A 27,872-nucleotide genomic window follows, 5' to 3' on the forward strand; every position below is an offset into this window, starting at 1 on the left:
TACGACCATGGGTGACTTGCTTAACGACTGCAACTGGAACTGACCAACTGACATCATAGGTCCAGTGTGATCAAGTGAAGTTTCACTTTATGACCGTGCGGCTTAACAATGGAGTTGCCAGTCCCTATTGTGGTCAGTAATGAGAACGATCTGTATTTGTGTACACACACAAACATTTATTTGTTTGTTTATTTAAAACATTTATATAGCCACCCAACTTAAAACAACTCTGGGTGGCTTACAACCAATAAAACAGTATAAAACAATATAAAAGCCAACAGCAACAAAAACAGAAAAACCTGTCACCACAGCCACACTTCTCTAATGCACCCACATTGTCATCCCACCCTTGCCTCACCCTATCCCAACACCTGGGGGAAGAGCCAGGTTTTAAGTGCTCTCTGGAAGAAGGGTGGGGGCCGGTCAGATCTCGGGGGCAAGGGTGAAAAGGCAGCTTCTGAGGACCCACAAGATGACAATATTTAAGGGAGGGGGCCCGGAGCGTGCCCACCCTATTTGCTCAGGTGGGACAGATATCCTCAGGGAGAGGTGGTCCTGCAAGTATGAAGTCCTACACATGAAGCCTTTTAAGATGAATGAGTTCACAATTCTTGACTAACACTCTGTTTGCATCCCATGCCATTATATGATTTCATATCACAGTGGATCCTTTTACAGGAATCAAGGACATTTCAGTCCCAAAGGGCATCTCCCCAGTGTGGGTCCTTTTATGGGACATAAGTTGATTGCTCCACCTGAAGTTCTTTCCACACACCATGCATGCATATTTTTTCTCCCCTTTGTGGATTCTTTCATGAGAAGTAAGGGTCCTGTTTTCACAAAAACTCTTTCCACATGCTATGCATTTATATGGTTTCTTCCCTGTGTGGATTCTTTTATGGGAAGTTAGGTGACTTTTCAACCTGAAGCGCTTGCCACACTCTGTGCACTGATATACCTTCTCCCCTGTGTGGATACTAACGTGATAAGTAAGGGAGCTGCTTGTACTAAAACTCTTCCCACATTGATTGCACATATAAGGTTTCAACCCTGAGTGGATCCTTCTATGGCAAGTAAGGGAACTGCTTCTACTGAAGGTCTTTCCACAATCCATACATTTATATGGTTTCTCCCCCGTGTGGATCCTTTTATGGGAAGTAAGGGAACCACTATGACTGAAGCTCTTTCCACACTCCAAGCATTTATAGGGTTTCTCTCCTGTGTGAATCCTTTTATGAGAAGTCAGGTGGCCATGCCCATTAAAGGTCTTTCCACAGTCTGTGCATTTATAAGGTTTTTCCCCTGTATGGATCCTTTTATGGGAAGTAAGGACACTGCTCTTGCTAAAGCTCTTTCCACACTCGAGGCACTGATAGGGTTTCTCTCCTGTGTGAACCCGTTTATGGGAAGTCAGGTAACAGCTTTTGCTGAAGCTCTTCCCACATTCTATGCATTTAAAGGGTTTCTCTCCCGTATGGATCCTTTTATGGGAAGTAAGGGAACTGTTCAAACTGAAGCTTTTTCCACAGTCGGTGCATTTATAGGGTTTTTCCCCTGTATGCATCCTTTTGTGGGAAGTAAGGACACTACTTTTGCTGAAGCTCTTCCCACACTCTATGCATTGATAGGGTTTCTCTCCTGTATGGATCCTTTTATGATACGTAACAGAACTGTTCGAACTGAAGCTTTTTCCACAGTCTATGCATTTATAGGGTTTTTCCCCTGTATGCATCCTTTTATGTGAAGTAAGGTCACTGCTTTGGATAAAGCTCTTCCCACAGTCTATGCATTGATAGGGTTTCTCTCCTGTATGGATCTTTTCATGGTAAGTAAGCGAACTGTTCGAACTGAAGCTTTTTCCACAGTCTATGCATTTATAGGGTTTTTCCTCTGAATGCATCCTTTTATGGTAGTTAAGATTACTACTACACCTAAAGCTCTTTCCACAGTCCACACATTGATAAGGCTTCTCCCATGTATGGATTATTTTATGGGGAATAATGTTACTGTTATTACTGAAGCTCGTTCCAATTTTGCAGTGATTAGTGAAATTGGGTTTTGTCTGGAATATTTCCCCACCTTCTCGACACTTTCGCATACTGCTTTTTTTGCAGTCACGGGTCAGGAAGTGGTCCATTTCCCCAGATTCAAGAGTGGATTTTACTCTCCAATTGTAGTACTGGTTTTTCTCATGTATCCTCCTTCCCCACTTACTTTCAGATTTCTCTTCTTGTATTTCAATCTTGATTACTTCTAATGGCAGCACACTAGCTTCTTGGTAATTTTCCTTCTCCTGCTCATCAAGTGCTTGACGGGAAAAAAGACATTAGAAAACCCAATTAGAAAAGTCAGAAATTCAGGATGTTACCAGGGATCAAGCCTCATGATTTGCAGTACCACTTTCAACACTTCTAGTGCAGCAAACACTACCAACATACAGTTTGCTGTCCCCATGCCAGTCCCTAGCCTGTTTCTATTCCTGGGCATCTGCAGCGGGACCAATAGAGGAAATGACAGAATATTATTTATTAATCTTAAAGACTGGTATGGCTATTCATCTCATGTAATTCCTGGCAGTTAACACCGATTAAAAAAAGAACATCACACCAATGAAAATAACAACAACCAATGCAATGTCCTGCTGCCCAGGTCTTAGCTTCATGATACGGCACACGCACTTGGGTCAGATAATGCACCTAAATTGCATTCCATGCCACAACATACAATTCACTGCAATATCACTGTAAGACAACATATGGTGATGATTAGGACAAGTGAAATAAGCAAAAACATCCCCTCCCCAATTATCTTCCCAGTAGCTCTGCAGTATTCACACAGGCCCCAAAGAGGATCCCAAGACTGCACGTCAACCCTTTCCAGACTGACTGGTCACCAGACTGATCTCTTTCTTCTAAAAGAAACTGTGGTACTTAGAAGACATGGACTGGAATTAATGTAAGAGGGAAAGAGAAAAGAGATGAAATCATGTTAACAAGATCTGCACAGATCTCCTAAACTGTAAATAGCAGAAAACCATCCAGTGACTCCTCACTCTGACTTAATCTTCCCCCAGAGAGACCCTCACCTAAAGAGGCCATGCTCCTAGACGTCTCCAACATGACTTCCCGGTGCAGGGCTTTTTGGCTGGGATCCATCAGCGACCACTCTTCACTGGTGAAATGGACGGCCACCTCCTCAAAGGACACAGGACCCTGAATGAGGAAGGATCCCTGTTAGAAGACCCAAGAAGAATTTGCAAGATCGCCTTTAATCTGCCAATCCTAGAAACACAGAGTTATAATGCTTAACTGGACATTTCCCCAGCTGGACTCAACTTGTTATGTGATAAAACGGGCAGAGTTTACAGCCTATGGCTGGCAGCCAATTAGGGCAAGTTTTATCACCTTCACTGATTCTGTAGGACCTTCAGTGCCATTCAACTATAGTATACTTCTTAATCCAGATGGGGATCAAGAAGTATAGTGGCAGATGGTTAGGGTTAGCAACCAGATGCCCTCAGCTCATCTTTCAGGTAAGCAGGTTCAGTCCTGGTTAGTCAGAGGATGAAGGACCACTAACCCCTTTATCTCTTTCCTAGAGAAAACAGTTGAAAAAGCTGGGAAGAGGCCAATATGAAACCACTTCTCTAATGCAGCCAAAAAGTAGCATGGATGCAATTGTTAAAAACCAAGCTGGAATCAGGGGGACCTTCAGTCTTTCACTTTTGAGTCCAGCACTGTGTAACCACAAAAGAAATGAATACATTTCCAAAACAGAAAGAGGAGAGGTAAGACAAGCCTCTTCCCCATCACATCAGCCCGTCCCACCTGATCATGCAGAGAGGGCATGCTGCAGACCCTGTTGGTAAGAGAATTCCGCCTGGTGGGGTCCAGGAGGCGGGCCTTCTCTGCAGTAGCTCCTGCCATGTGGAACACGCTGCCCCCAGAGGTGAGATTGGCTCCATCGCTCCTGGCCTTCCGGAGGAGCCTGAAGACATAGCTCTGCCGCCTCGCTTGGGGCGGAGCGGGGAATAGCTCCACATGGGGATGGCTGCTATCTTAGACCACTCCCCCCACATACAGGCTATATCAGATTCTTCTGCCATTTGGACTTTTTTGCTTTTTTACTCTTATTTTTATATGTATTTATTATGAGTGGTTTTATTTATTCATTTATATTTATAACCGCCCAGAGTCCCCTTTTGGGAGAGATGGGTGGTGATAGAAATTTGAAGAATAAATTGTGTGTTTGTTGTTTTAATCGATTATTTTATTGTAAACCACCCAGAGTTCCCTGAAGGGAGGAGATGGGCGGGGACAAAGCTAACAAATAAATAAGACAAGTGTGACTTATCACTAACTTGAATCTTAATTTCCCAGATCTGTGTTGCTCAGGAACAGCAGTATTATATGCTGACACCCCAAATGAAACCGGAGGTCTCCAGCTGATCCCCGATATTAGCCTCTGATCCTTTCCTTCCTACCTGAGCTGGAGGTCCAGCTGCTCTTTCAGCGCCACCAGTACAAGGAGATGATCCAATGAATAATGGTGACTCCATTTTGTTCCCTGGGAAGGAGAGACAGGATAGAAGCAGGCTTGTTCTCGCCAGATATGGAGCTGACAGGAAAGGGGTAAACTCCAGCTTTTCTAGCTTGAAGGAACAACTCAAGCCTTCTTCCTGTCCTGCGGAGGAAACCTCCGTCCGTCAGTCCTACCATCTTCCTTTGGTGGACTTCCATAGGCTCCATCTTGGGAGTCAAGAAAAAAAAAGGAGAAGAGAAGACCACAGCCCCACCACGCACTGACTGAGCAGCCCAGAAAACGCGAGAAAGAGCACAGGGAACAAACCCCAATTGGACCTTTCTCCTAGACTTTTAGACAGGAACGAGAGAAGGAAGTCTTCTCTTGGCAATCAAAGCATTCATTTAACAACAGTAAATGATCCCCCACCCACCGCAGCGTGAAACCATTATATTCCACGTGGATGGGCAACTGATGAAATTTGAGCACCACAGGAACAAGACTGCAAGGATAGATGGTGTTGGAGATGGTCCAGCAGGGATATGTGTGAGGAATTACTAGAGATTTACCATCTAGCATTGGCAAAGACAAGTTGTTCCCCTCCCCATCCATGAGAACAAAGAGAAGTATCTCAGGATGGGGCAGTCCAAATGCAACCCAGGCCATTCCGCAGAAGAGGTCAGTCTTCTGCAAATGGGGAATCATCTGAAGGCAGTGCATGGACTGATGGGAGGGACTTCCTTCCTGAGACTTAAGCCTTCTACCTCGAAGAGGGAGAGTTAAGGCTTTCCTGTTCAGTCACCTTCTGGTAAGTCCAACGACTAGACACGAGAAGATACAGAGAATTAAAGATAACTACAATCTCTCTGGAAAAACTCCAAACACGTAGAAGGATCTTCCCTTACCTAGTGAGGCGTCCTGACCTTGACCTTCCTCCTTGGAGATCCCTCGGAAACACAGCTCCTGAGAGGGATTTGCAGGATCCACCCTTTCCTCAGGACAATTAGTGCCCACCTCCAGGAAGGGCCACGGAACCTGAAATACAGGCAAAAGAGAGGAATTAAGAGAACAGGACATGAAAGGAACTGGATTTTCACTTTCTGCCCAAATTTTTGCAAGCCCTCTATGTCCATCAGTGGGGATGGAAGAGGATGGGAGAATGGCTGCAAACCCATCCACTAGAAGAACACAGGAACAATTTCTAGAATGATGTTCTCTAAGCATCTTGTTGAGTTATTATTAATCCCAAAAACAGTGTCAGGGAGACATGTAAGAATTCAAGCACATTAAGACCCCTTCATATTTCCCCAGATGAGCGTCTCTCACCTGGCGTCCTTCCTGCTCCTTCTCCGCCGCCCGGCTCAGGAGGAAGCCTTCCGCCAGGGCCACCGCCTGGGAGCTGGTCTCCGCTCGGCACTCCCGCACCCAGCGCTCCATCTCCCTGGGCAGGACGGCCAGGAACTGCTCCAAGATCACCCGGTCTAACATCTGAGCCTTGGTGTGTTTCTCTGGCTGCAACCACCCCCAGCAAAGGCGGTGGAGGCGGCTGCAGAGCTCGCGCGGCCCCTCGGCCTCCTGAAGGGGACTATTCCTGAAGTGCCAATGCTGCATCTCGGAACTGAGGGCTTCCTCCTCCCGGATCCTCTGCCCACGTCCTGCCCAGCCCTCCCCACCGCTCCCAGGCTGAGCAGCGGCAGGGCCTGTTCCCACTCCCTTGCACGCTGGCTGGGCTGCATCCATTTTCGCTCCGTTCTCCGGCACAGATCCACGAGGGGCCTGCTGGTCTCTGGGCCTCCAAAGGTCTTTCCAGTCCCAGGACCTGAATGGACTGCAGAGAGAGGCCGGGAGAGGTTTTTCAAGGCCATTCAGCTCTCAAGTGGCCTCCAGCTTTTACCCCCGAGGTGGAAAAGAAAGCAAACTTCAGGAATTACACAGGCTGTTCTCATTCAGAAACTCTGATCCCTTAATCAATATCCGGGCCGTGTAATAGCTTGGGGGGGGGCAAAATCCAGAGGTGTTTCCCGTTCAGTGCAACTTCTGTCCCTCCCTCCCCACCACCGGTGGGAGACCAGCCCACAGATTGGGGGAGGGTCTTCTGCGAGGGGCAGCTCAGCTCAACTGGCAGCAGAAAATCTCTTGTGGGTCTTTCCAGCCCCGCCAGCAAGGACATTTGAGGCACAGACTTGGACCTTCCCAAGCGCAACACCCAAAAGCTTCCCCGTTTGCAGAGGGTGGAGGAGCGCCAGGCAAAAAGCCCCTTTCCCAGATTGTTTTTGCTAGAAATGCTGGGAAGCCAACCTGGTTTATGCAGAAGCTGAGCACGTCCTTCCTTTAGGCCTCCCACCCTCCCCCCCCTTCGCTCTCTCCCTCCCCCCAGTGCTGGATCTTTTCCATGCACAGGCCAGGAGCAGGAACGGGGGTCTCCCTCGCCCCCCCCCCCAGCCTCGGATTCGGCGAACCTCTCGGGGACTCCGGGGACCCTCCCTCTCGCTTGGAGGGCCGCCGCACGTTCCCCCTCCCTCCGCAAGAACCGGCCGGGGAGGCGCTGCCGACGGGGGCGGCTGTGCTGTTCCTCCCCACCGGGAGGCTCTGGGTCGCGGGAGCCCCTCCTGCCCGCCCCCCCCCCGGATTCCCAGGGCGCAACTCACGGCCGGTGCCCCGAGCCAGGCAGACGGGGCGGAGCATGCTCGGTGGCGCTTAGCGAGAAGGCGGCGAGCATGGCGCCCCCTGCCGGGACCTGATTTGATTGTGTTCGCAGCCGCCGTGGAGGTGGGGGTTGGTGGGTTTTCTTATGTTGTGGATTTTAATTCTGCAAGCCGCCCAGAGTCAGTGTGTGTGAGTTGGGCGGCCATATAAATTCGTTAAATAGATAAATAAATGACTGTTCATGGAACTTAAGTGTCAGCAGGTGGAAAACCTCTCAGGAGCTACCCAAGGTCAGTCCTGCTTAGCGTGCCATCTTTCGTTTTTCTTCAACTTATGACGGAGTGGCTTCAGACTGACAGCCGGTAGTAATGTTAAAACCGTGCATGGTGTGTGAAGTCCCATGAATGTTGGCTAGACTGGGAAGTCCAAAACCTTACCAGAAGAAGGAAAGAGAAGGCACCGTCGTAACACTAAGGGGCCTTTATCCGTGCTGTCCTGTTTGGTTACACGAAGCCTTACAAGAAGAAAAGATACTGAATGGTGAATTACTTCTCCTCATAAGCCTGGCTCGGCGTGGATATTTAGTCTGGCTGTTTTCCCACGAGAGCCTTGAGAGGCGGGCGGGAGCCGTGGCAGCTGCTCAGTGGCGCCATCAAAGTGGCCCCCAGCACCCCTTCTGCGCTTCCTTGTCCCGCGTGAGCCAGAGGTTCAGCCGCTCTCTCAGCTCCACCAGAGAAAGCAGAGGATCCTGCAGAAATCAACGCCATCGTTCCGTTCCCTGTGAGGGAGGCAGCAGTGGTGGAAGCAGCAGGAATGAAGCGGGGAGAGATTACCCCCCAGGAGACCCAGAGGGTGAAAGAGAGCTGGGATCTCCCTGGGGAAGTTCGTATCCCTCAGAATGACTTCCCTTACCCGGTGAGCTGTCCCAACTTCGATCTCCCTCGGAGATCCCTCTGAAAGTTCGAGGCATTCCCTCCTTTCCTCAAGGTGGTTGCTGATGGCCTCCAGGCGGGTCCCTGGATACGCATCAGAGGCACAGAAGGGGATACAAGGGAAGGGCACCGGAGAAGAACAGGAGTGCCTTCTGCGTCCTGAGCTTCGCAGGCCACAATATCCAGCGGTGAAGACAGAAAGGGGCAACGGAAGAACTGCCCCAAATACATCCCCTGGAAGGAGCGGTGGAAGAATTTACAGTAAGAAGCAAGCACCTTCCATTAGTAATGCCAGAAAACTGTACAAAGACATTTCAGAATGCAAAGATAATGTTGGGACGCTTTTTGAGCTCCCAAAATGGGTTGGATGCATCCTCCCCATCCATGAATGGTTTGTTTCGTGGTGCGAGGAACCTTGTGCTCTCATCTCCCTCTGTATTCTCCTACTTTTAGGGACATGAAGCACTTAGGACTGGAATAACCAAAGGCCATTCACTGCTTGCCAGGACTCTTCACGTCAATGATACACAGTCCTGTTTCCAGTGGCTCTGAAAAAAACTGTCCTTTTGATAGACGGATAATGTAGATTACTGAGGCAATTGCTGTCTTTTTATTTCTTGCCCGTTCCCCTCATTCAGTCTGTCCTGGCCGATGCCTGCCTACTGCCCTGTTTCTGCCAGTTAGCTGTTGTTTTTACTGTTTCCCGATGCTCAATATATACAGACTATATATCAAGCTACATTTTGGCTAGCGGGGCGGGGGGTGCTTGCTGCGATCTAGATATAGGGAGTGGCCAAGAGCGTGCTGGGTTCCAGTGAAGGACCTGCAAAAGGAAGGTCTCTCACCAGCCGCCCTTCCCGATTCTCCTCTGCCTGGCTCAGCAGGCAGCCTTCGGACAGGGCCACCATCTGCCTGTTGCTCTCTGCGCCACACTCCCGCACCTGTGCCTCCTCTGTGGGCAGCACAGACAGCAGCTGCTCCAGCAGCAGCAGGTCCCACATTTGCACCTTGGTGTGGGGCTCGGGCTTTCTGGAGGGGAAGAAACACTGGAATTGGGGCATCTTTCGAGCTTCTCAGGGACGTGCCACAAAGTCCCTCTTTCAGGCCTCCCGGAGAAGGTCGGGCATACAAGTCTCTCTCTCCAGGCGTGGCTTTTAGATGCTCCTTCTTGGCTCTTCACAACTTGGGCCTCTTCCTTGTGGGTCACAGCCCACTCTGGGCATGGCCTGATTGAGTCCCGTCGTGTCCTGCTGGGGGCCCTCCTCCCCCCACAGCATCCTCCCCCCTCAAGAGTTGCTTTCCAGCCCCCGAACAAGGCTCTTGGGGGCCCCATCACCCTGCCTCAGGTCCCACTTCAAGGCTTCGGCCTTGACTCTCCCTCGGATGAAGCCTCCACGTGGTGGAGCAGTGAAAAGGGATGGCCTGGACCGGGAGACCCAGTTCTGCCCCCCCCCAACCTGGCTGTGGGAGCTCCATGGTGCCTTTGGCTGGTTCCTCTCTCAGCCCAGGCCTCCTTGCGGAACTGCCGCTGTGGGAAAAAGAGGAGGGAAGAAGGTGTCCCTGCCTGGCACTCCCCAAGGAAACCGCAAACAGAGAAAAAGAAAGAAAGGAGAGGAAGCCTGATCATCGTGGCTTAGTGTGCTGAGAAAGATGGTTCAGTACACAGATGTGTTGGGTGTACACCTCCCCGGAAGGTCCTGTCAGGACGACTTCACATGCAGCTGCTTTCCCACACGGGCTGCATTTTAATAAGGGCTCCTTTCAGTAGGTTCCTGAATGCCCATTAAACAATTTCAAACATCCGTGTGTTGGCAGGAGAGGTCCTTGACACCAGTCTCTTCACAATTTGAGTGTGGTCCTGCAAAGACCCTTCAAAATACCATCCTTAAGTTTTAACCTGAAGGGAAAGGGCTGAATAGCTGGCTGGAGAATAATAAACAAATTTAATTAAGTAATTAAGTTAATACATTTTTTAATTGTATTAAATGGAAAGGTTAATTAAATGTAGACTGGACCTCCCCACTCCTCGATGTGCAAATCCTCGGCTACCACTCGAAAGCCAAGTGTACCTGCAGGTTGCAGAACGTTGCAAAATGTTTCAGTTCTCTGGTTGCCGTTTCAGTCCTCTCATGTAAAGTAAGATGATTGCTTCGACCAAGTACTTCCAGCGCTGCGTGGTTGCTCTCCATATATGTAAAATTACATCTGCATGCTACTAAAACTCTTCTGTCCATTTGTACTGTAACCTTTAGCTGAGCGAACCATTTTTGAACGAAGGTACCTCAGATGGGCTGACAGAATGCGTCCAAAATCCAGGAACCCTAACTCCTGTGGAATTGAAATTAGGCAAATTTTACAAAACATTTTATGACATAAAAATTATCATAAAGCATTTTATGACCTAACACAGAATGTCATAAAAGATTTCCTGTGGCCAACCCCTGATGTCTGAGTGTGCTATACAGTTCAATATGAATGACATGGGCTATTTTCAAGGCAGATACATCTCTGAATATATTTTTAAGAACTTTCCCAGCGAAGGCAGGACATTAGGAGCTCTGCCATTGTTGAATGCATTGAGTAACCAGGAAGGAAGCGGAAGGAGAGGGGAGGGAGGGAGGGAGGGAGGGAGGGAGGGAGGAAGGAAGGAAGGAAGGAAGGAAGGAAGGAAGGAAGGAAGGAAGGAAGGAAGGAAGTTCTGCTTCTGTTAAGGTAAGGAAGTATCTCTGACACCATGATCCAACAGGTCACGAGTTGTCTGTACTGTACTCAACCAAAGCATTTTCAGTGCTGCGTGGTTTCTCTCTTTATATGTAAACTTACATAATTACGAAAGTTCTGTTCAATTTCCATGCTTATAAGAAGGAGTGTGATGAATCTACCCACATTTTATAGGCTCTGCTTTCTCACCACTTTTCTTGCTTCATTGATAGGTAGATCTGCTTTGCTAATGCTTTTCTCATATTGCATGAATTTCTATGCGTCTGCACAGTGTGAATTCCTTGATACTGAGTCAGATCCAAACTCATTCCACCTCTTTCCACTACTTTCTAACCATCTATTCCACTCGTCTCCCCTCACTAAAGTTCTCCCACATAGTCATCTAGTTTGTTCCTTTAGCTTTTTCTTCCATGTAAATCACGTAGAATTGGAGGTAAATTCCAGGCAAAAATGGGCATGATCAAAAACAAAGATGGCAAGAACCTAACAGAAGAAGAGATCAACAAAAGGTGGCAACAATATACGGAAAACCTGTATAGGAAGGATAACAATATCGGGGATAGCTTTGACGGTGTGGTCAGTGAGCTAGAGCCAGACATCCTGAAGAGTGAGGTTGAGTGGGCCTTAAGAAGCATTGCTAATAACAAGGCAGCAGGAGACGACGGCATCCCAGCTGAACTGTTCAAAATCTTGCAAGATGATGCTGTCAAGGTAATGCATGCTATATGCCAGCAAATTTGGAAAACACAGGAATGGCCATCAGATTGGAAAAAATCAACTTACATCCCCATACCAAAAAAGGGAAACACTAAAGAATGTTCAAACTATCAAACAGTGGCACTCATTTCACATGCCAGTAAGGTAATGCTCAAGATCCTGCAAGGTAGACTTCAGCAATTCATGGAGCGAGAATTGCCAGATGTACAAGCTGGGTTTAGAAAAGGCAGAGGAACTAGAGACCAAATTGCCAATATCCGCTGGATAATGGAAAAAGCCAGGGAGTTTCAGAAAAACAACTATTTCTGTTTTATTGACTATTCTAAAGCCTTTGACTGTGTGGACCATCACAAATTGTGGCAAGTTCTTAGTGGTATGGGGATACCAAGTCATCTTGTCTGCCTCCTGAAGAATCTGTATAACGACCAAGCAGCAACAGTAAGAACAGATCACGGAACAACGGACTGGTTTAAGATCGGGAAAGGAGTACGGCAGGGCTGTATCCTCTCACCCTACCTATTCAACTTGTACGCAGAACACATCATGCGACAAGCTGGGCTTGAGGAATCCAAGGCTGGAGTTAAAATCTCTGGAAGAAACATTAACAATCTCAGATATGCAGATGATACCATGAAAGCGAAGAGGAACTGAGGAGCCTTATGATGAAGGTGAAAGAAGAAAGTGCAAAAGCTGGCTTGCAGCTAAACCTCAAAAAAACCAAGATTATGGCAACCAGCTTGATTGATAACTGGCAAATAGAGGGAGAAAATGTAGAGGCAGTGAAAGACTTTGTATTCCCAGGTGCAAAGATTACTGCAGATGCTGACTGCAGTCAGGAAATCAGAAGACGTTTAATCCTTGGGAGGAGAGCAATGACAAATCTCGATAAAATAGTTAAGAGCAGAGACATCACACTGACAACAAAGGCCCGCATAGTAAAAGCAATGGTGTTCCCTGTAGTAACATATGGCTGCGAGAGCTGGACCATAAGGAAGGCTGAGAGAAGGAAGATCGATGCTTTTGAACTCTGGTGTTGGAGGAAAATTCTGAGAGTGCCTTGGACTGCAAGAAGATCAAACCAGTCCATCCTCCAGGAAATAAAGCCAGACTGCTCACTTGAGGGAACGTTATTAAAGGCAAAACTGAAATACTTTGGCCACATAATGAGAAGACAGGACAGCCTGGAGATGTTGATGCTAGGGAGAGTGGAAGGCAAAAGGAAGAGGGGCCGACCAAGGGCAAGATGGATGGATGATATTCTAGAGGTGACGGACTTGTCCCTGGGGGAGCAGGGGGTGTTGACGACCGACAGGAAGCTCTGGCGTGGGCTGGTCCATGAAGTCACGAAGAGTCGGAAGCGACTAAATGAATAAACAACAAAAATCAAGCAGGGGCATCATATACATTGCGCAACAACTGTTCCCAATAATGTACTATATTAACCCTTCAAAATGAGAAATTTAATTAATAATCAGGATATACTGAAACATTTTTTTAATTTATATTTCAAATTTAGTTACCGCCCATCTCACTCAAAGAGTGACGCTGGGCTGTTTAGAATAAAACAAGAATAAATACTAATTAAAGTAACAATAAAACAATGTTTTTAATGCAGTAAGTAATATATTATATAATATATATTATATATTCTGAGGCAAAAATGATAAATAAGTTTTTGATCTATGGGAGCATCTTCAGGGTACTAACCACCCCCAAGGTTGGTTACCCCTAAAAAGAGAGTCACAATCATGCCAGTAAGACAAGGTTTCTCAAATTTACAATTTATTTATTTATCACATTTCTTCACTGCCCATCTTGACAAATGACTCTGGATGGTTTATCATTTATTTATTTATCGAATTTATCACTACCCATCTCCCCCCAAACCCTAATGCCATGGTTCCCTAAAACTTCAAATAGGAGTGACTTTTCTTATTACATTGATATGACAAAATCATACAGTGGAACTAAAGTGATATTGAAAACCTTGAGAAATGCAGTAGTTTCAGAATGTAACACTCACAGGAAAACAAAATCCATACAGGATTCCCTTTGAGCTGAATGCTATTTCTTGATAATAAGAGGTTAGAAAATACGGCGCTGGTTGCTTTACTCACAGAAATGAGACGAACACAAATGGCTTGATTGAACTCCCTCCTTTAAAAAAAATATATTGCCCACATGGTACACTGTTGGATGAATAAAACCATTTTTAAAGTAAAGAGGCAACAGCTGAGATCATAACCTCACTGGCTACACTTCTGCTTTCAGCTGGGATAGTGCAACTGTGCACCCAGAGACATACTAACCTCAACCTGCATCTACATATAAACATTTGGGAGAGAGTTTCACTGGTAAACCACAGCTATGCACGTCGGGTTATATGGAGAAAGAATCAATAGCTTAAATACTTTGCTGTGTTTAAGGAAGGTCAGTATTTCAATACAATTGGAGCTAAAACACACACACACCTTTTCCCCTGCTTCCTTGCATACGCCAGCTCCCCACAAAGCCTGGAGCCTGATCCCAGACTGGCTTCAGATGTTGCTTCTGCCTAGAGAAAGCAGGTTGGCCAGGCAGAGGTTTGCAGAGGTTTTGGTGTAAGGAGTGGGACAATTTAATAACAGATTCTCGTGAGCCAGGCCTAACTGACTAGGTAATACCTCTGGTATGAAGAAATCTAGCCCAGGGAGCTCGTTCCGTAATCCATACATTTATTCAGTTTCTCCTAAGGGGATCCTCTGAAAGAAAGAAAGCTGTTCACCTCAACCCCTTTCCACACAATCTTGTACTTATAGGAACCTTAGAATGGATCCTTGTGTCAGACTCCTAGACCAAATGTCAATACAACACCTTATCGAACTCACTTCCACTTTGAAGAAATCCAGAAACCCGTGTCAGCAGACTGCGAGTTGCCAGCAGGGAGGAGGAATGAGATTGGTGTGAATTATATTGTTTGGGTTAGATGCCCCTTGCCAAGGTCAACAGGCAGAAACCATTCAAGCCATTTGCTGGTACTGGGGAGTGGTGCATGCCTAGGTGGGGAGTTTGGGGGGGGGGAATCAGAGGTTTGTGATTTTAAACTGAAGAATGCAGGGGAAACGGCCATTCGCAACTTTTTCCTTGTATCAGAACGCTTCGCTTCATTAACAGTTAATTGAGCCCAAGTCTCTGGAGTGTCTTTGAGTGAATGCTAGAGCGTGCTGTCATTACATAAAGTTATGAATCCTTCACCTCGAGACTCTACCTGGAGATTCAATACCCAGTTGAGAGTTGAGGAAAATGTCTAAGAAACTGAGATTGAGGACCAAGGAGTCCACACCTTCAGAAGGCACCGACAAAACCATCCTTTACGCAAAAGCAGTGGAAGAGATGGAGGGGCTAATAGAAGGTGCTGAGAGTGATGGGGCCAAAGAGAGTGAGGAAACTGCGACAGACTACGTTGCCGAGTTAGAGAGTGCACTCATCATCCTGGACCTGGTTCAAGAACCCCAGACACTGGAGGTGAAGGGTCCATGCCGAGTCGAGACCGGATATGTCGGGCATCGGAGGGGGAGCGACAGGGGTTCCTCAGCCTATCAAAGCCCGGGTGAGGGTTCTGGGTCCCAGCTCCCAGGGGTCTGGAAGACAGAAGGTTCGCGGCTTAGAAGCCAGAATGTCTGCTGTGGAAGAGATGATGCAGCACATGTCAAAGGCAATTGTCTACTTAGTGTTCCAACATGACGAGTCAGCCGTGCCACCCAGGAAAACCTTGCCTGATCAAAGCAGGGGTCACCAAACTGTGACACCACCCCGGCTGCCCCCCTCACCACCCAGGAGCCACAGAAGTGGAGGCCAAACCATGACCTGGGACGATCCGGGAGCCAGACTCAGAGCTTCAGCCCCTGCAAGGAACGTGCCTCGAGATCTCCAAGTTAAATTTAATGGGGATCCTCAGCAACTGTCATTTTTTATAACGAATGTGTCAATCTACATGCAGGAGTGTGGAGGTTTCTTCCTGAGTAAGTACACCACAATGAGTCAAGTGGGAGCTAAGATGAGGGGTGCAGCGGCGGATTGGTTTGTGCAAGTCCACGATGCCATGGCCCCTGAACTACATAGTCTGAAGGAGTTTATGAGAATCCTGAGAGAGAGGTTTGAGGATCCATTGGAGAAGCTCAAGGTGAAGACAGTGTTGCAGCAGCTGAGGCAAAGGGAGGAAAGTGTAGCAGAGTATGCCATGGAGTTTAAAGCCCTGGCAGGAAAAATACTGGACTGGTCCGAAGCTACTAAAGTGGACTATTTTAAAGGGGGACTGCAACCTAAAATCCTAAAATGGGCCCTTTGCCGAGGAGATCCACCCACATTGAGAGAGTGGATTTGTTTGGCCAGAGAGGTGGAAAATACCCAGTATCAATTCTGCAGGCAGCTGTGAGCCCAAGCTGCCAGCAGAAACACCGTGGCTCCCAGCCAGATGTCCTTTGGCCTGAGAAAACCATTCTGACCCAGGGAGGAAGCTAAGGATAGGGGCTGGAGGAGAGGAAGCTGCTACAAGTGTGGGAAAGATTCCCATCGAGCTTTGGAGTGCCCACACAGGGGAGTTGGAGCTGCAAAGACATCTGGTGGGAAACCAGCCAAGTCCCTCCAGCGAAGCGCAAAGGTGCAGCAGCTACAGTCTTGGCATGCAAGGAGCTGGTGGGCGAAATCCCTGAGGACTTTGGGGGAGACTGAGGAGGAATTCCCACAGCCAGCGGGAAACGGGGCACACCTGTTCTCAATTGCACCAGTGAACAGGTGGAGAATCCCAGGCGCAAAACTCCTTCCTCCGAGGAAGAGGACAACAAAGACCCAGTGGCGAGTGAGGACTGTTCAACCTTATTTAGGTTGAGCTAAAATACCCAAGGACCCAGCAGAAAGCTAATTTAACAGCCATGCTAGACTCCAGGTGCACCAAATGTTTGATCCACCCAGCTCTCATTAATACTCTGAATCTTAAAGTAAAGAAACTTAAGCAGCCTATAGTCCTTACCCAGATGGATGGCACTGTGGCTCATGGGGCCCCCGTAAAGTTTCGTACCAAAACTGTTGCCAAGCACATAGGGGAACACAAAGAGACATTGCAATTCATATTGCCAATTATTCAATTATTCTGGGTCTGCCCTGGTTGAAAAGCAGGAAACCACAAGTGCAATGGGAGATGGGTGGCTTAAAATTCACCAATGGGGCTTATGTGAATGCAGAACAGGAGGTTAAGCACCCTCCAAACCAATTTGCTGGAATTCTGATCAAGCAGTGCCAGACACTAGCCACCAAAGCTGATTCTGTGATCCCCAGCCAGTATTGGGATTTTTAAGATGCTTTCGACAAACAGGAGTCAGATCAGTTGCCTCCTCATAGAAAAACTAACTGTGCCATTGAAATTGACCCTAAAGCCAAACTGCCGAAGCCGACAATGCAAGCCGCGTTGGAAATGGAAAAGAAAGTGTTAAGGGAGTTCATAGACAAGAACCTGGCCAGGGGGTTCATTGAGCCAGCCAATTCTCCAATGGCTGCCCCTGTGTTGTTCAGAGCAAAAAAGGAGGCACCTTGAGGCACTGCACCGACTACAGCGGCCTCAATGTCATTTCTGTCACCAGTCGGTACCCACTTCCCATGATGAACGACATGCTCTCGCATCTGTCAAAAGGAAGGATTTTCACTAAATTAGACCTGCGAGAGGCTTATTTTAGAATCTGGATTAGGGAAGGGGATGAATGGAAGACTGCATTCAACTGCCCATTGGGTTATCAATACAAAGTTCTCCCTTGTCTTCATGCAGTACATCAATGAGGTGTTACATGACCATTTGTACAAAGGGGTCTTACTCTATTTGGATGATATCCTGATCCATACAGAAACAAAGGAGGAGCATGTCCGCCTCATAAAACAAGTGCTGCAGAAACTAAGGGACACCCAGCTATATGCCAAGCTCTCAAAATGTGAATTCCACAAAACCTACTTAGATTACCTTGGATACTGTATTTCCACCAAAGGAGTGAAAATGGATCCTTCCAAAATCCAGGACATCCTGGAATGGGAGCCCCCATGAACCCAGCGCCAACTTCAAAGTTTCCTGGGGTTCACCAATTTCTACAGCCAATTCATCCCTCAATTTGCACAAATTGCACTGCCATTAACTGATTTATTGAAGACAAGGGGGAGGGGTGAAACACACAAAGTAACAAACCCGGTGCATGCTTAAAATGGACTCGAGTGCCAAGCCGCTTTTGAAAACCTAAAAGCCCTTCTTACCGCCGAGCCCATTTTAGCGCACCCTGATCCAGAATGCCCATTTATCATACAAGGAGATGCATCTGACCAGGCCACAGGGGCTGTACTAATTCAGAAATATTTGAACCATGTCCCTCAACCCTGTGCCTACTTGTCTTGCAAATTTGAGGCAGAAAGATGCTGGCATGTTTGGGAGAACGAGGCGTTCGCTGTAAAGACAGCACTCACAAATTGGTGACACCTTCTGGAAGGCGCCAAACATCCCTTTGAAGTATGGACTGATCATAAAAACTTACAGGCGCTATGCAGCCCCAGAAAATTGAATGGCAAACAATTGCACTGGGCTCAATTCTTCAACCGATTTAATTTTACCCTACATTTCTTTCCAGGCAGGAAAAATTTCTCGGCCGACGCTCTTTCACGCCTACCTCAACACAACAGCAAACAAGCTGAGGTAGTAGACACAGTTTTCTCTGAAACCCAGTTGGGTCTGGCTTGCATAACCAGCAGGCAAGCAGCAGCTCCGAAACAGAAAGTCCCCTCAGACTTAAAGGAGGAACTGCTCCAGGCACTTACAAGCGATCCCTGGCTACAATGTAACAAAGCCACCTTAACCAAACTAAACGGGCTCTGGTATTGCAATGGAAAACTTTACGTTCCAGAAAATCTACGCCCAAAAATCTTGCAGTGATCTCACGATAGCAAAACGGCTGGCCACTTTGCTTTTGCCAAGACCCTGCATTGAGTACGGCGTCAATTTTGGGCCACCAAAATCCTTCAGGACTGATTATATTCTCACTTATCCTATATGTACTCAAGCTAAACGCAAGGGGGGCAAGCCGCCGGGGTTGCTCCAACTGGTGGATTCCCCTGCAGCCCCATAGAAGGAAATTGCAATGGACTTTATAGTTGATTTGCCTGAAAGCTGTGATTTGGACAGTAATTGACCTATTTTCTAAGCAGGCACACTTCATTCCTTGCACCAAAATCCCAACAGCTCAACAACTATCCAAACTGTTTGTGCAGCATGTTTACAGACTGCACGGATGCCCCGACCATTTCGGATCACGGAGTACAATTTACCTCTAAAGTTTGGTGCTTTTTGAAATTAATTGGAGTCCAGCAATCCCTCAGCTCGTTGAATCATCCGCAGACGGACTATAGAGCAATTCTTATGCTGCTATGTAAACTTTCAACACGATGATTGGGTTGACCTGCTTCCTTTCGCTGAAGTAATTATAATAGCTCCATGCACCACAGCATGGGATTTACCCCTTTCCAAGTGGTTTCTGGGCAGGACTTCGTCCCTATTCCAGAACTTCCCCTAAAACCACCCTCTGACTGCTCCACAGGCGACTGGTGCACTAAGGTTGCTTCTACCTGGCCATTCATCAAGCAAGCTTTGCAAACTGCACAGCAGACTTACAAACATTTTGCAGATCACAACAGACGACCTCAGTGGGACATGAAAGTGGGGGACAAAGTACCAAATTTCTTTAAATCTCACCAGCCCTCCAAGAAATTGGGCCCAAAATTTACTGGCCCTTTTCCGATCGTCAAACTTATAAACCCAGTGATTGTGCAACTCCAACTCCCTCAAAATCTAAAAAGACTTCACCCTGTTATCCATTGCAGCTTGCTGAAACCTGCCCAGGATTCCTCCAAATGGCATCCAACTTCTCCACCTCCAGCTCCCAACATGATTGATGGGCAACAACACTTTGAAGTCAAAGGAATCCCGGACTCTCACATTCACTGTGGCGCTTTACAATACCTAATTAATTGGAAACACGTTCCAGACAACGAATGGTTCTCAGCCATGATGTCAATACTCCTGCACTAACTCGCAAGTTTCACTCCCAATATCCTGATAAACCTTCCCCTAATACCCCTTTTTCTCCCCACCCTATCCATTCCTTGCCTTTATTACTTTATTGCTTATTGTTAATCTCTTTCAAGTTTCTTTTTCAGGGGGGGCAATATGTCAGACTCCTCGACCAAATGTCAATACAACATCTGATTGAACTCGCTTCCATTTTGAAGAAATCCAGAAACCTGTGTCAGCAGACTACAAGTCGCCAGCAGGGAGGAGGAATGAGATTGGAGTGTGAATTATATTGTTTGGGTTAGATGCCCCTTGCCAAGGTCAATGGGCAGAAACCATTCAAGCTATCTGCTGGTACCAGGGAGTGGTGCATGCTTAGGCGGGGAGTGGGGGGTGGAATCAGAGGTTTGTGATTTTAAACTGAAGAATGCACAGGAAATGGCCATTCACCACTTTTTCCTTGTATCAGAATGCTTCGCTTCATTCAACAGTTAATTGAGCCCAAGTCTCTAGAGTGTCTTTGAGTGAATGCTCGAGCATGCTGGTCATTACACCTTGCATGGGAACCAAGGCAGCTCAACAGGCTGACTCTGTGTTCCATGGCTTTATATGGTTTTGTATCACAGTGGACCCTTTTACAGGAATTAAGGACACTTCAGTGTTTAAAGGTTTCTCCCCCTTTTATCTGAAGTTGACTGCTGCGCCCGAAGGTCTTTCTACACATCATGCATGCTTTTTTCCCCTCCCCTTTGTGGTTCTCGTTATGAGAAGAGTCCCATTTTCACAAAAACTCTTTCCACATTCAGAGCATTTCTATGGTTTCTCCCATGTGGATTCTTTTATGAGAAGTTAGTTGCTTTTTCAACCTGAAGCTCTTCCCACACTCCAAGCACTGATATAGTTTCTTCCCTGTGTGGATACTAATGTGATTAGTAAGGGAGCTGCTTGTACTAAAACTCTTCCCACATTCATTGCATAAATAAGGTTTCAATCCTGAGTGGATCCTTTTATGGCATGCTAGGGAACTGCTCATTCTGAAGCTCTTTCCACACTCTGTGCATTTATAGGGTTTCTCTCCTGTATGGATCCTTTTATGGTACGTAAGGGAACTGTTTGTACTAAAGCTCTTTCCACACTCTGTGCATTTATAGGGTTTTTCCCCTGAATGCATCCTTTTATGGGAAGCAAGCTCACTGCTTAAGATGAAGCTCTTTCCACACTCTGTGCATTTATAGGGTTTCTCTCCTGTATGGATCCTTTTATGATATGTAAGGGAACTGTTCCTACTAAAGCTCTTTCCACACTCTGTGCATTTATAGGGTTTTTCCCCTGTATGGATCCTCTTATGAGAGGTCAGGTGATTGCTGTTGCTGAAGCTCTTCCCACACTCTATGCATTCATAGGGTTTCTCTCCCGTATGGATCCTTTTATGGGAAGTAAGGGAACTGTTCATACTGAAGCTCTTTCCACACTCCAGGCATTGATAGGGTTTCTCTCCCGTATGGATCCTTTTATGACAAGTAAGGTGACCGCTGTGACTAAAGCTCTTACCGCACTCCATGCATTTATACGGTTTCTCCCCTGTGTGGATCCTGTTATGGGAATTAAGGGAATCACTATAACTGAAGCTCTTTCCACATTCCAGGCATTTATAGGGTTTCTCTCCTGTGTGAATCCTTTTATGAGAAGTCAGGCGGCGACGCCCACTGAACATCTTCCCACAGTCTGTGCATTGATAAGGCTTCTCTGATGTATGGATCCTTTTATGGCATGCTAGGGAACTGCTTGTTCTGAATCTTTTTCCACAATCCATGCACTTATAGGGTTTTTCCCCTGAATGGATCCTTTTATGGGAGGTCAGGTGATTGCTGTTGCTGAAGCTCTTTCCACAGTCTACGCATTTATAGGGTTTCTCTCCTGTATGGATCCTTTCATGAGAAGTAAGGGAACTGTTCATACTGAAGCTCTTTCCACATGCTAGGCATTTATAGGTTTTCTCTCCTGTGTTCTTTTTATGATAAAGCAGGGTAGCAGGCCACTTGAAGCTCTTCCCACACTCTGTGCACGTATATGGTTTCTCTCCTGTATGAATCCTTTTATGAGAAGTAAGGGAACTGTTCATACTGAAGCTTTTTCCACAGTCTGTGCATTTATAAGGCTTTTCCCCTGAATGGATCCTTTTATGGTAGTTAAAATTACTACTCCACCTGAAGCTCTTTCCACACTCCACACATTTATAGGGGTCATCCCTCACATGGATAATTTTATGGGGAGTAACATGGTTATTATTGCCGAAGCTCTTCCCAGATTCGCAGTGGTTACTGAAATTGGATTTTGCTTGGAATATGTTCCCCCTTCCTCGACACTTTCCCATATTGCTTTCCTTGCAATCACGTTGGGTCAGGAAGTGGTCCATTTCCCCAGATTCAAGAATGGATTTTCCTCTCCAATTGTAAGGTCGGGTTTTCTCGCATCTCCTCCTTCCCCACTTATTTGCAGACATCTCTTCTGGTGTTTCAATTTTGATTATCTGTGATGGCCTCACACTTGGCTCTTGGTAATTTTCATTCTCCTGACCATCAACTGCTTGAGAGGAAAGAAAAAGAAATCAGAGAATTCTACAACACACAGTTTGCTTTCCCTGTGTCAGTCCCTGTTTCTATTCCTGGGCATCTGCAGGGGGAGGAACAGGGGAAATGACAGCATGAAGGTCCTTTATTAATTTAAAAGATTGGCTTGGCTGCTCATCTTGTGTAATTCTGGGCAGTTAACACAGATTTTTAAAAAAGATCACATAAATAAAAATAACAACAACCAATGCAATGCCCTGCTGCCCAGCTCTGATATGGCACATGCCCTTGGGTCAGATATGATACACGTCCCCTCCCCAATTATCTTCCCAGTAGCTCTGCAGTATTCACACAGGCCCCAAAGAGGATCCCAAGACTGCACGTCAACCCTTTCCAGACTGACTGGCCACCAGACTGATCTCTTCCTTCTAAAAGAAACTGTGGTACTTAGAAGACCGTGGACATGGACTGGAATTAATGTAAGAGGGAAAGAGAAAAGAGATGAAATCATGTTAACAAGATCTGCACAGATCTCCTAAGCTGTAAATAACAGAAAACCATCCAGTGACTCCTCACTCTGACTTAATCTTCCCCCAGAGGGACCCTCACCTAAAGAGGCCATGCTCCTAGACGTCTCCAACATGACTTCCCGGTGCAGGGCTTTTTGGCTGGGATCCAGCAGCGACCACTCTTCACTGGTGAAATGGACGGCCACCTCCTCAAAGGACACAGGAACCTGAACGAGGAAGGATCCCTGTTAGAAGACCTGAGAAGAATTGGCAAGATCTCCTTTAATCTGCAGATCCTAAAAGCACAGAGTTCTAATGCTTAATTGGACATTTCCCCAGCTGGACTCAACACGTTATGTGATAAAACCATCCCGCTCTCTCAAGGGCTGGTTACACACAGCATCCTCTCCATCTAGGCGGTGCAGGGCGGCAGCTTCTCACTGAAGCAGATGACCAAAGTTGTTATATGTGTATTAACTGTATTCCTGTCTCTTGAAAGATTTCGTGTTAATTAGATACGGCAAACGGGGCCTCAGCAGGTGGCAACTCCAGATGCCCTCGGGTGATGTTCCAGGTAAGCAGGTTCAGTCCTGGCTAGTCAGGGGATGAGGGACCACTAACCCCTTTATCTCTTTCCTAGACAAAACAGTTGAAAAGGCTGGGAAGAGATCAGCGCAGCCAAAAACCAGCATAATTCACTTTTTAAAAGCCAAGCTGGAGTTAAGGATGCCTTTACTGTAAACTTTCTTACACTTTAGAAAAGGAAGTTGTGAAGTTTTGTAAAACAAGGAGTAACTTTCAGTTTAGATCTTGTGTCCCACTATATTTCTGCAAATTAGGTTGGCAGCCTCATTATTGGCCTTCCAAAAATGATCAAGGATGGCCTGCTTCCAGAGCAACTCATCGTCCAGCAGTAAGTAACCAGAGAAGAAATGAATACATTTCCAAAACAGTCTGGAGTGGTAGGCCAAGTGTGACTGATCACTAACTTGAATCCTAATTTCCCAGATCTGTGTTGCTCAGGAACAGCAGTATTATATGCTGAAACCTCAAATGAAACCGGAGGTGTCCAGCTGATCCCCGATATTAGCCTCTGATCCTTTCCTTCCTACCTGAGCTGGAGGTCCAGCTGCTCTTTCAGCACCACCAGTACAAGGAGATGATCCAATGAATAATGGTGACTCCATTTTGTTCCCTGGGAAGGAGAGATGGGATGGAAGCAAGCTTGTTGTCACCAGATATGGAGCTGACAGGAAAGGGGTAAACTCCAGCTTTTCTAGCTTGAAGGCACGACTTAAGACTTCTTCCTGTCCTGCGGAGGAAATATCCATTTGTCAGTCCTACCCTCTGCCTTTGGTGGACTTCCATAGGCTCCATCTTGGGAGTGTAGAAAAAAAAAGGAGAAGAGAAGACCACAGCCCCACCACGCACTGACTGAGCAGCCCAGAAAACGCGAGAAAGAGCACAGGGAACAAACCCCAATTGGACCTTTCTCCTAGACTTTTAGACAGGAACGAGAGAAGGAAGTCTTCTCTTGGCAATCAAAGCATTCATTTAACAACGGTAAATGATCCCCCACCCACTGCAGCCTGAAACCATTATATTCCACGTGGATGGGCAACTGATGAAATTTGAGCACCACAGGAACACGACTGCAAGGATAGATGGTGTTGGAGATGGTCCAGCAGGGATATGTGTGAGGAATTACTAGAGATTTACCATCTAGCATTGGCAAAGACAAGTTGTTCCCCTCCCCATCCATGAGAACAAAGAGAAGCATCTCAGGATGGGGCAGTCCAAATGCAACTCAGGCCATTCCGCAGAAGAGGTCAGTCTTCTGCAAATGGGGAATCATCTGAAGGTAGTGCATGGACTGATGGGAGGGACTTCCTTCCTGAGACTTAAGCCTTCTACCTCGAAGAGGGAGAGTTAAATCTTTCTTTTTGGGTCATCTTCTGGTAAGTCCAACGACTAGACACAAGAAGATACAGAGAATTAAAGATAACTACAATCTCTCTGGAAAAACTCCAAACACGTAGAAGGATCTTCCCTTACCTAGTGAGGCGTCCTGACCTTGACCTTCCTCCTTGGAGATCCCTCGGAAACATGGCTCCTGAGAGGGATTTGCAGGATCCACCCTTTCCTCAGGACAATTAGTGCCCACCTCCAGGAAGGGCCATGGAACCTGAAATACAGGGATAAGAGAGGAATTAAGAGAACAGGACATGAAAGGAACTGGATTTTCACTTTCTGCCCAAGTTTTTGCAAGCCCTCTATGTCCATCAGTGGGGATGGAAGAGGATGGGAGAATGGCTGCATCATTTCTAGAATGATGTTCTCTAAGCATCTTGTTATTATTAATCCCAAAAACAGTGTCAGGGAGACATGTAAGCACACTTAGATCCCTTCATATTTCCCCAGATGAGCATCTCTCACCTGGCGTCCTTCCTGCTCCTTCTCTGCCGCCCGGCTCAGGAGGAAGCCTTCCGCCAGGGCCACCGCCTGGGAGCTGGTCTCCGCTCGGCACTCCCGCACCCAGCGCTCCATCTCCCTGGGCAGGACGGCCAGGAACTGCTCCAAGATCACCCGGTCTAACATCTGAGCCTTGGTGTGTTTCTCTGGCTGCAACCACCCCCAGCAAAGGCGGTGGAGGCGGCTGCAGAGCTCGCGCGGCCCCTCGGCCTCCTGAAGGGGACTATTCCTGAAGTGCCAATGCTGCATCTCGGAACTGAGGGCTTCCTCCTCCCGGATCCTCTGCCCACGTCCTGCCCAGCCCTCCCCACCGCTCCCAGGCTGAGCAGCGGCAGGGCCTGTTCCCACTCCCTTGCACGCTGGCTGGGCTGCATCCATTTTCGCTCCGTTCTCCGGCACAGATCCACGAGGGGCCTGCTGGTCTCTGGGCCTCCAAAGGTCTTTCCAGTCCCAGGACCTGAATGGACTGCAGAGAGAGGCCGGGAGAGGTTTTTCAAGGCCATTCAGCTCTCAAGTGGCCTCCAGCTTTTACCCCCGAGGTGGAAAAGAAAGCAAACTTCAGGAATTACACAGGCTGTTCTCATTCAGAAACTCTGATCCCTTAATCAATATCCGGGCCATGTAATAGCTTGGGGGGGGGGCAAAATCCAGAGGTGTTTCCCATTCAGTGCAACATCTGTCCCTCCCCCCCCACCACCGGTGGGAGACCAGCCCACAGATTGGGGGAGGGTCTTCTGCGAGGGGCAACTCAGCTCAACTGGCAGCAGAAAATCTCTTGTGGGTCTGCCAGCCCCGCCAGCAAGGACATTTGAGGCACAGACTTGGACCTTCCCAAGCGCAACACCCGAAAGCTTCACCGTTTGCAGGGGGTGGAGGAGCGCCAGGCAAAAGCCCCTTTCCCAGATTGTTTTTTTTGTGTGCTAGAAATGCTGGGAAGCCAACCTGGTTTATGCAGAAGCTGAGCACGTCCTTCCTTTAGGCCTCCTACCCTCCCCACAACTTTGCTCCCTCCCTCCCCCCAGCGCTGGATCTTTTCCATGCACAGGCCAGGAGCAGGAACGGGGGTCTCCCCCGCCGCCCCCCCAGCCTCGGATTCGGAGTCCGGCGAACCTCTCGGGGACTCCGGGGACCCTCCCTCTCGCTTGGAGGGCCGCCGCACGTTCCCCCTCCCTCCGCAAGAACCGGCCGGGGAGGCGCTGCCGACGGGGGCGGCTGTGCTGTTCCTCCCCCCCGGGAGGCTCTGGGTCGCGGGAGCCCCTCCTGCCCGCCCCCCCCGGATTCCCAGAGCGCAACTCACGGCCGGTGCCCCGAGCCAGGCAGACGGGGCGGAGCATGCTCGGTGGCGCTCAGCAAGGAGGCGGCGAGCAGGGCGCCCCCTGCCGGGACCTGCGGGCAGCGCCGGCACCCCTGGAGGCGGGGGCGCGGGGGCACCTCAGGGGCCATCCAGGCCACCCCTGCCCAGGGCAGGACCCGCTGCGGCGCCTGCCAGGCGACCCTCCTGCCTCTGTTTGGGCTAGACGGTAGCACTGTCGATGGCGTTCATCGCGGTGGGAAGCCTTTGCGGAAAAGACGTTAAAGGAACGCGTTGGGGAGTTAGTACTCGTGTACTTCATGCTCCATTCTTCCCAGGAGGCTGGGGCCTGCAGAGGTCATCTAGTCCAACCCCTGCTGAGTGCTGGGTGTGCTGGGCCTTTGCCAGACGACCCTGCTGCCTGTTTGAGGACCTCTCCTGCACCTGACCTCCCGCTTCAAGTGGCGGGCTGTTCCCCTGGCCGAACCCTTGTCAGGTCAGGGAATCGCCCCCAACAGCTCACCCGAAGCTGCTTCCTTGGAGTTCTCCTCTGCTGGTTCTGGTCCTGCGGAGAGAATAGATCCCCTCCCAGTTTTGTGGGACCTTTTCCCCTCCCATTCATGTGCCAGGTGCCATCTGTGGGCGCAGAGAGGTCGACCTCTGACAAGTTTCATCAGGTGGAAGCCACCCGGCGTCTGTCCGCGCCACACACCTCACCGCGTCCTTGTGCAAATGTGCAAATGATGGAACGTCGTCTGTTGCCATCATTGGTGCAAATCAGCAGATGTCTCCCCTGGGTCTAGACCCTCGGGGACCAGTCCATGCAGAGAGCCAGCCCAGGGGGAAAACCCGGAGCATGCTTCCTTTGCTCTGAAATGGCCAAGTGGGATTCCAAAATAACCAGAGATTAGATAGATGATCAGACAGATACAGATACACAGTAGATACGGATATACGGATATATAGGCAGATGATAGATAAAATTCCTGGGCCACCCACCCCTAGCAACTCTGGGCAGGGTCTTAACCGCTTTATGATTGAGCAAGATGTTTCTCCCTGTATCTTTCGCTCTGACATCCCTTCGCACCCAACTTTTCCATCCCTTCTTCTCTGGCTTGTCATTATGGTCCTTGGCTGCAGGAAAGATTACAAGTTCCAAGTTCTTCCACAGATCTACTTTTTCTTACCTTTTAAATTCTCTCCATCCTTGCTTTTTCTGCTTTAATTCGGCTATCACTATTCTTTTTCTTCAGCTTTCTTTCCCCCACTGGTTTGTAAAATATTAACAGTAACAAGCGCCCGATTAACTTATCAATTTTGGTAGGAGGGGTGTGCTGTGTGATTAACAATTGCAGATCAGTGTTTATAGATTTTTATTTTACTCTATCAAGGATTATTTTAAAAAAATAAATTTATTTT

General features: G+C 47.9%; 2 protein-coding genes and 1 pseudogene across 5 annotated transcripts; 1 reads left to right on the plus strand and 2 right to left on the minus strand.

Annotated features, from left to right (window-relative positions):
- The window catches only part of LOC134491907 (zinc finger protein 91-like), a 362,387-nt pseudogene that overhangs the window by 87,062 nt on the left and 247,453 nt on the right, over positions 1–27,872 (plus strand).
- Positions 181–25,693, minus strand: LOC134492033 (zinc finger protein 107-like). Its single transcript, XM_063296157.1, has 6 exons — positions 25,127–25,693; positions 24,770–24,875; positions 23,803–23,936; positions 22,758–22,935; positions 20,478–22,197; positions 181–1,847 (listed from the first exon to the last, which is right to left on the minus strand). Exons 1-6 carry the CDS (start codon positions 25,538–25,540, stop codon positions 653–655), a joined length of 3,747 nt encoding a protein of 1,248 aa, XP_063152227.1. The 5' UTR covers positions 25,541–25,693; the 3' UTR covers positions 181–652.
- On the minus strand, positions 2,360–6,505 carry LOC134491997 (zinc finger protein 263-like). Of its 4 annotated transcripts, none has more exons than XM_063296115.1 (4): positions 5,848–6,505; positions 5,427–5,556; positions 4,484–4,566; positions 2,360–3,230 (listed from the first exon to the last, which is right to left on the minus strand). In XM_063296115.1, exons 1-4 carry the CDS (start codon positions 6,259–6,261, stop codon positions 3,012–3,014), a joined length of 846 nt encoding a protein of 281 aa, XP_063152185.1. In that variant the 5' UTR covers positions 6,262–6,505; the 3' UTR covers positions 2,360–3,011. The 4 variants fall into 4 exon arrangements, with proteins under 4 accessions (XP_063152185.1, XP_063152187.1, XP_063152186.1 ...); XM_063296117.1 differs by having other exon boundaries at positions 2,361–3,230; positions 5,451–5,556; positions 5,848–6,503; XM_063296116.1 differs by having other exon boundaries at positions 2,364–3,212; positions 5,848–6,501.

This window comes from Candoia aspera, chromosome 2, assembly GCF_035149785.1.
Source record: "Candoia aspera isolate rCanAsp1 chromosome 2, rCanAsp1.hap2, whole genome shotgun sequence".
Lineage (NCBI taxonomy): Eukaryota > Metazoa > Chordata > Lepidosauria > Squamata > Boidae > Candoia > Candoia aspera.

Coding starts and splice junctions, on each gene's coding strand:
- LOC134491997 (XM_063296115.1), bottom strand. CDS start 6,261: ATGGATGCAGCCCAGCCAGCGTGCAAGGGAGTGGGAACAGGCCCTGCC. Junction 4,567..5,426: donor AGGTCAGGACGCCTCACTAG/GTAAGGGAAGAT, acceptor TCTCCTTCCCAG/GGAACAAAATGGAGTCACCA. Junction 3,231..4,483: donor CAGCTGGACCTCCAGCTCAG/GTAGGAAGGAAA, acceptor GTCTTCTAACAG/GGATCCTTCCTCATTCAGGG.
- LOC134492033 (XM_063296157.1), bottom strand. CDS start 25,540: ATGGATGCAGCCCAGCCAGCGTGCAAGGGAGTGGGAACAGGCCCTGCC. Junction 22,936..23,802: donor CAGCTGGACCTCCAGCTCAG/GTAGGAAGGAAA, acceptor GTCTTCTAACAG/GGATCCTTCCTCGTTCAGGT. Junction 1,848..20,477: donor GAGTGTGGGAAGAGCTTCAG/GTTGAAAAAGCA, acceptor AAAAAGCTTCAG/TTCGAACAGTTCGCTTACTT.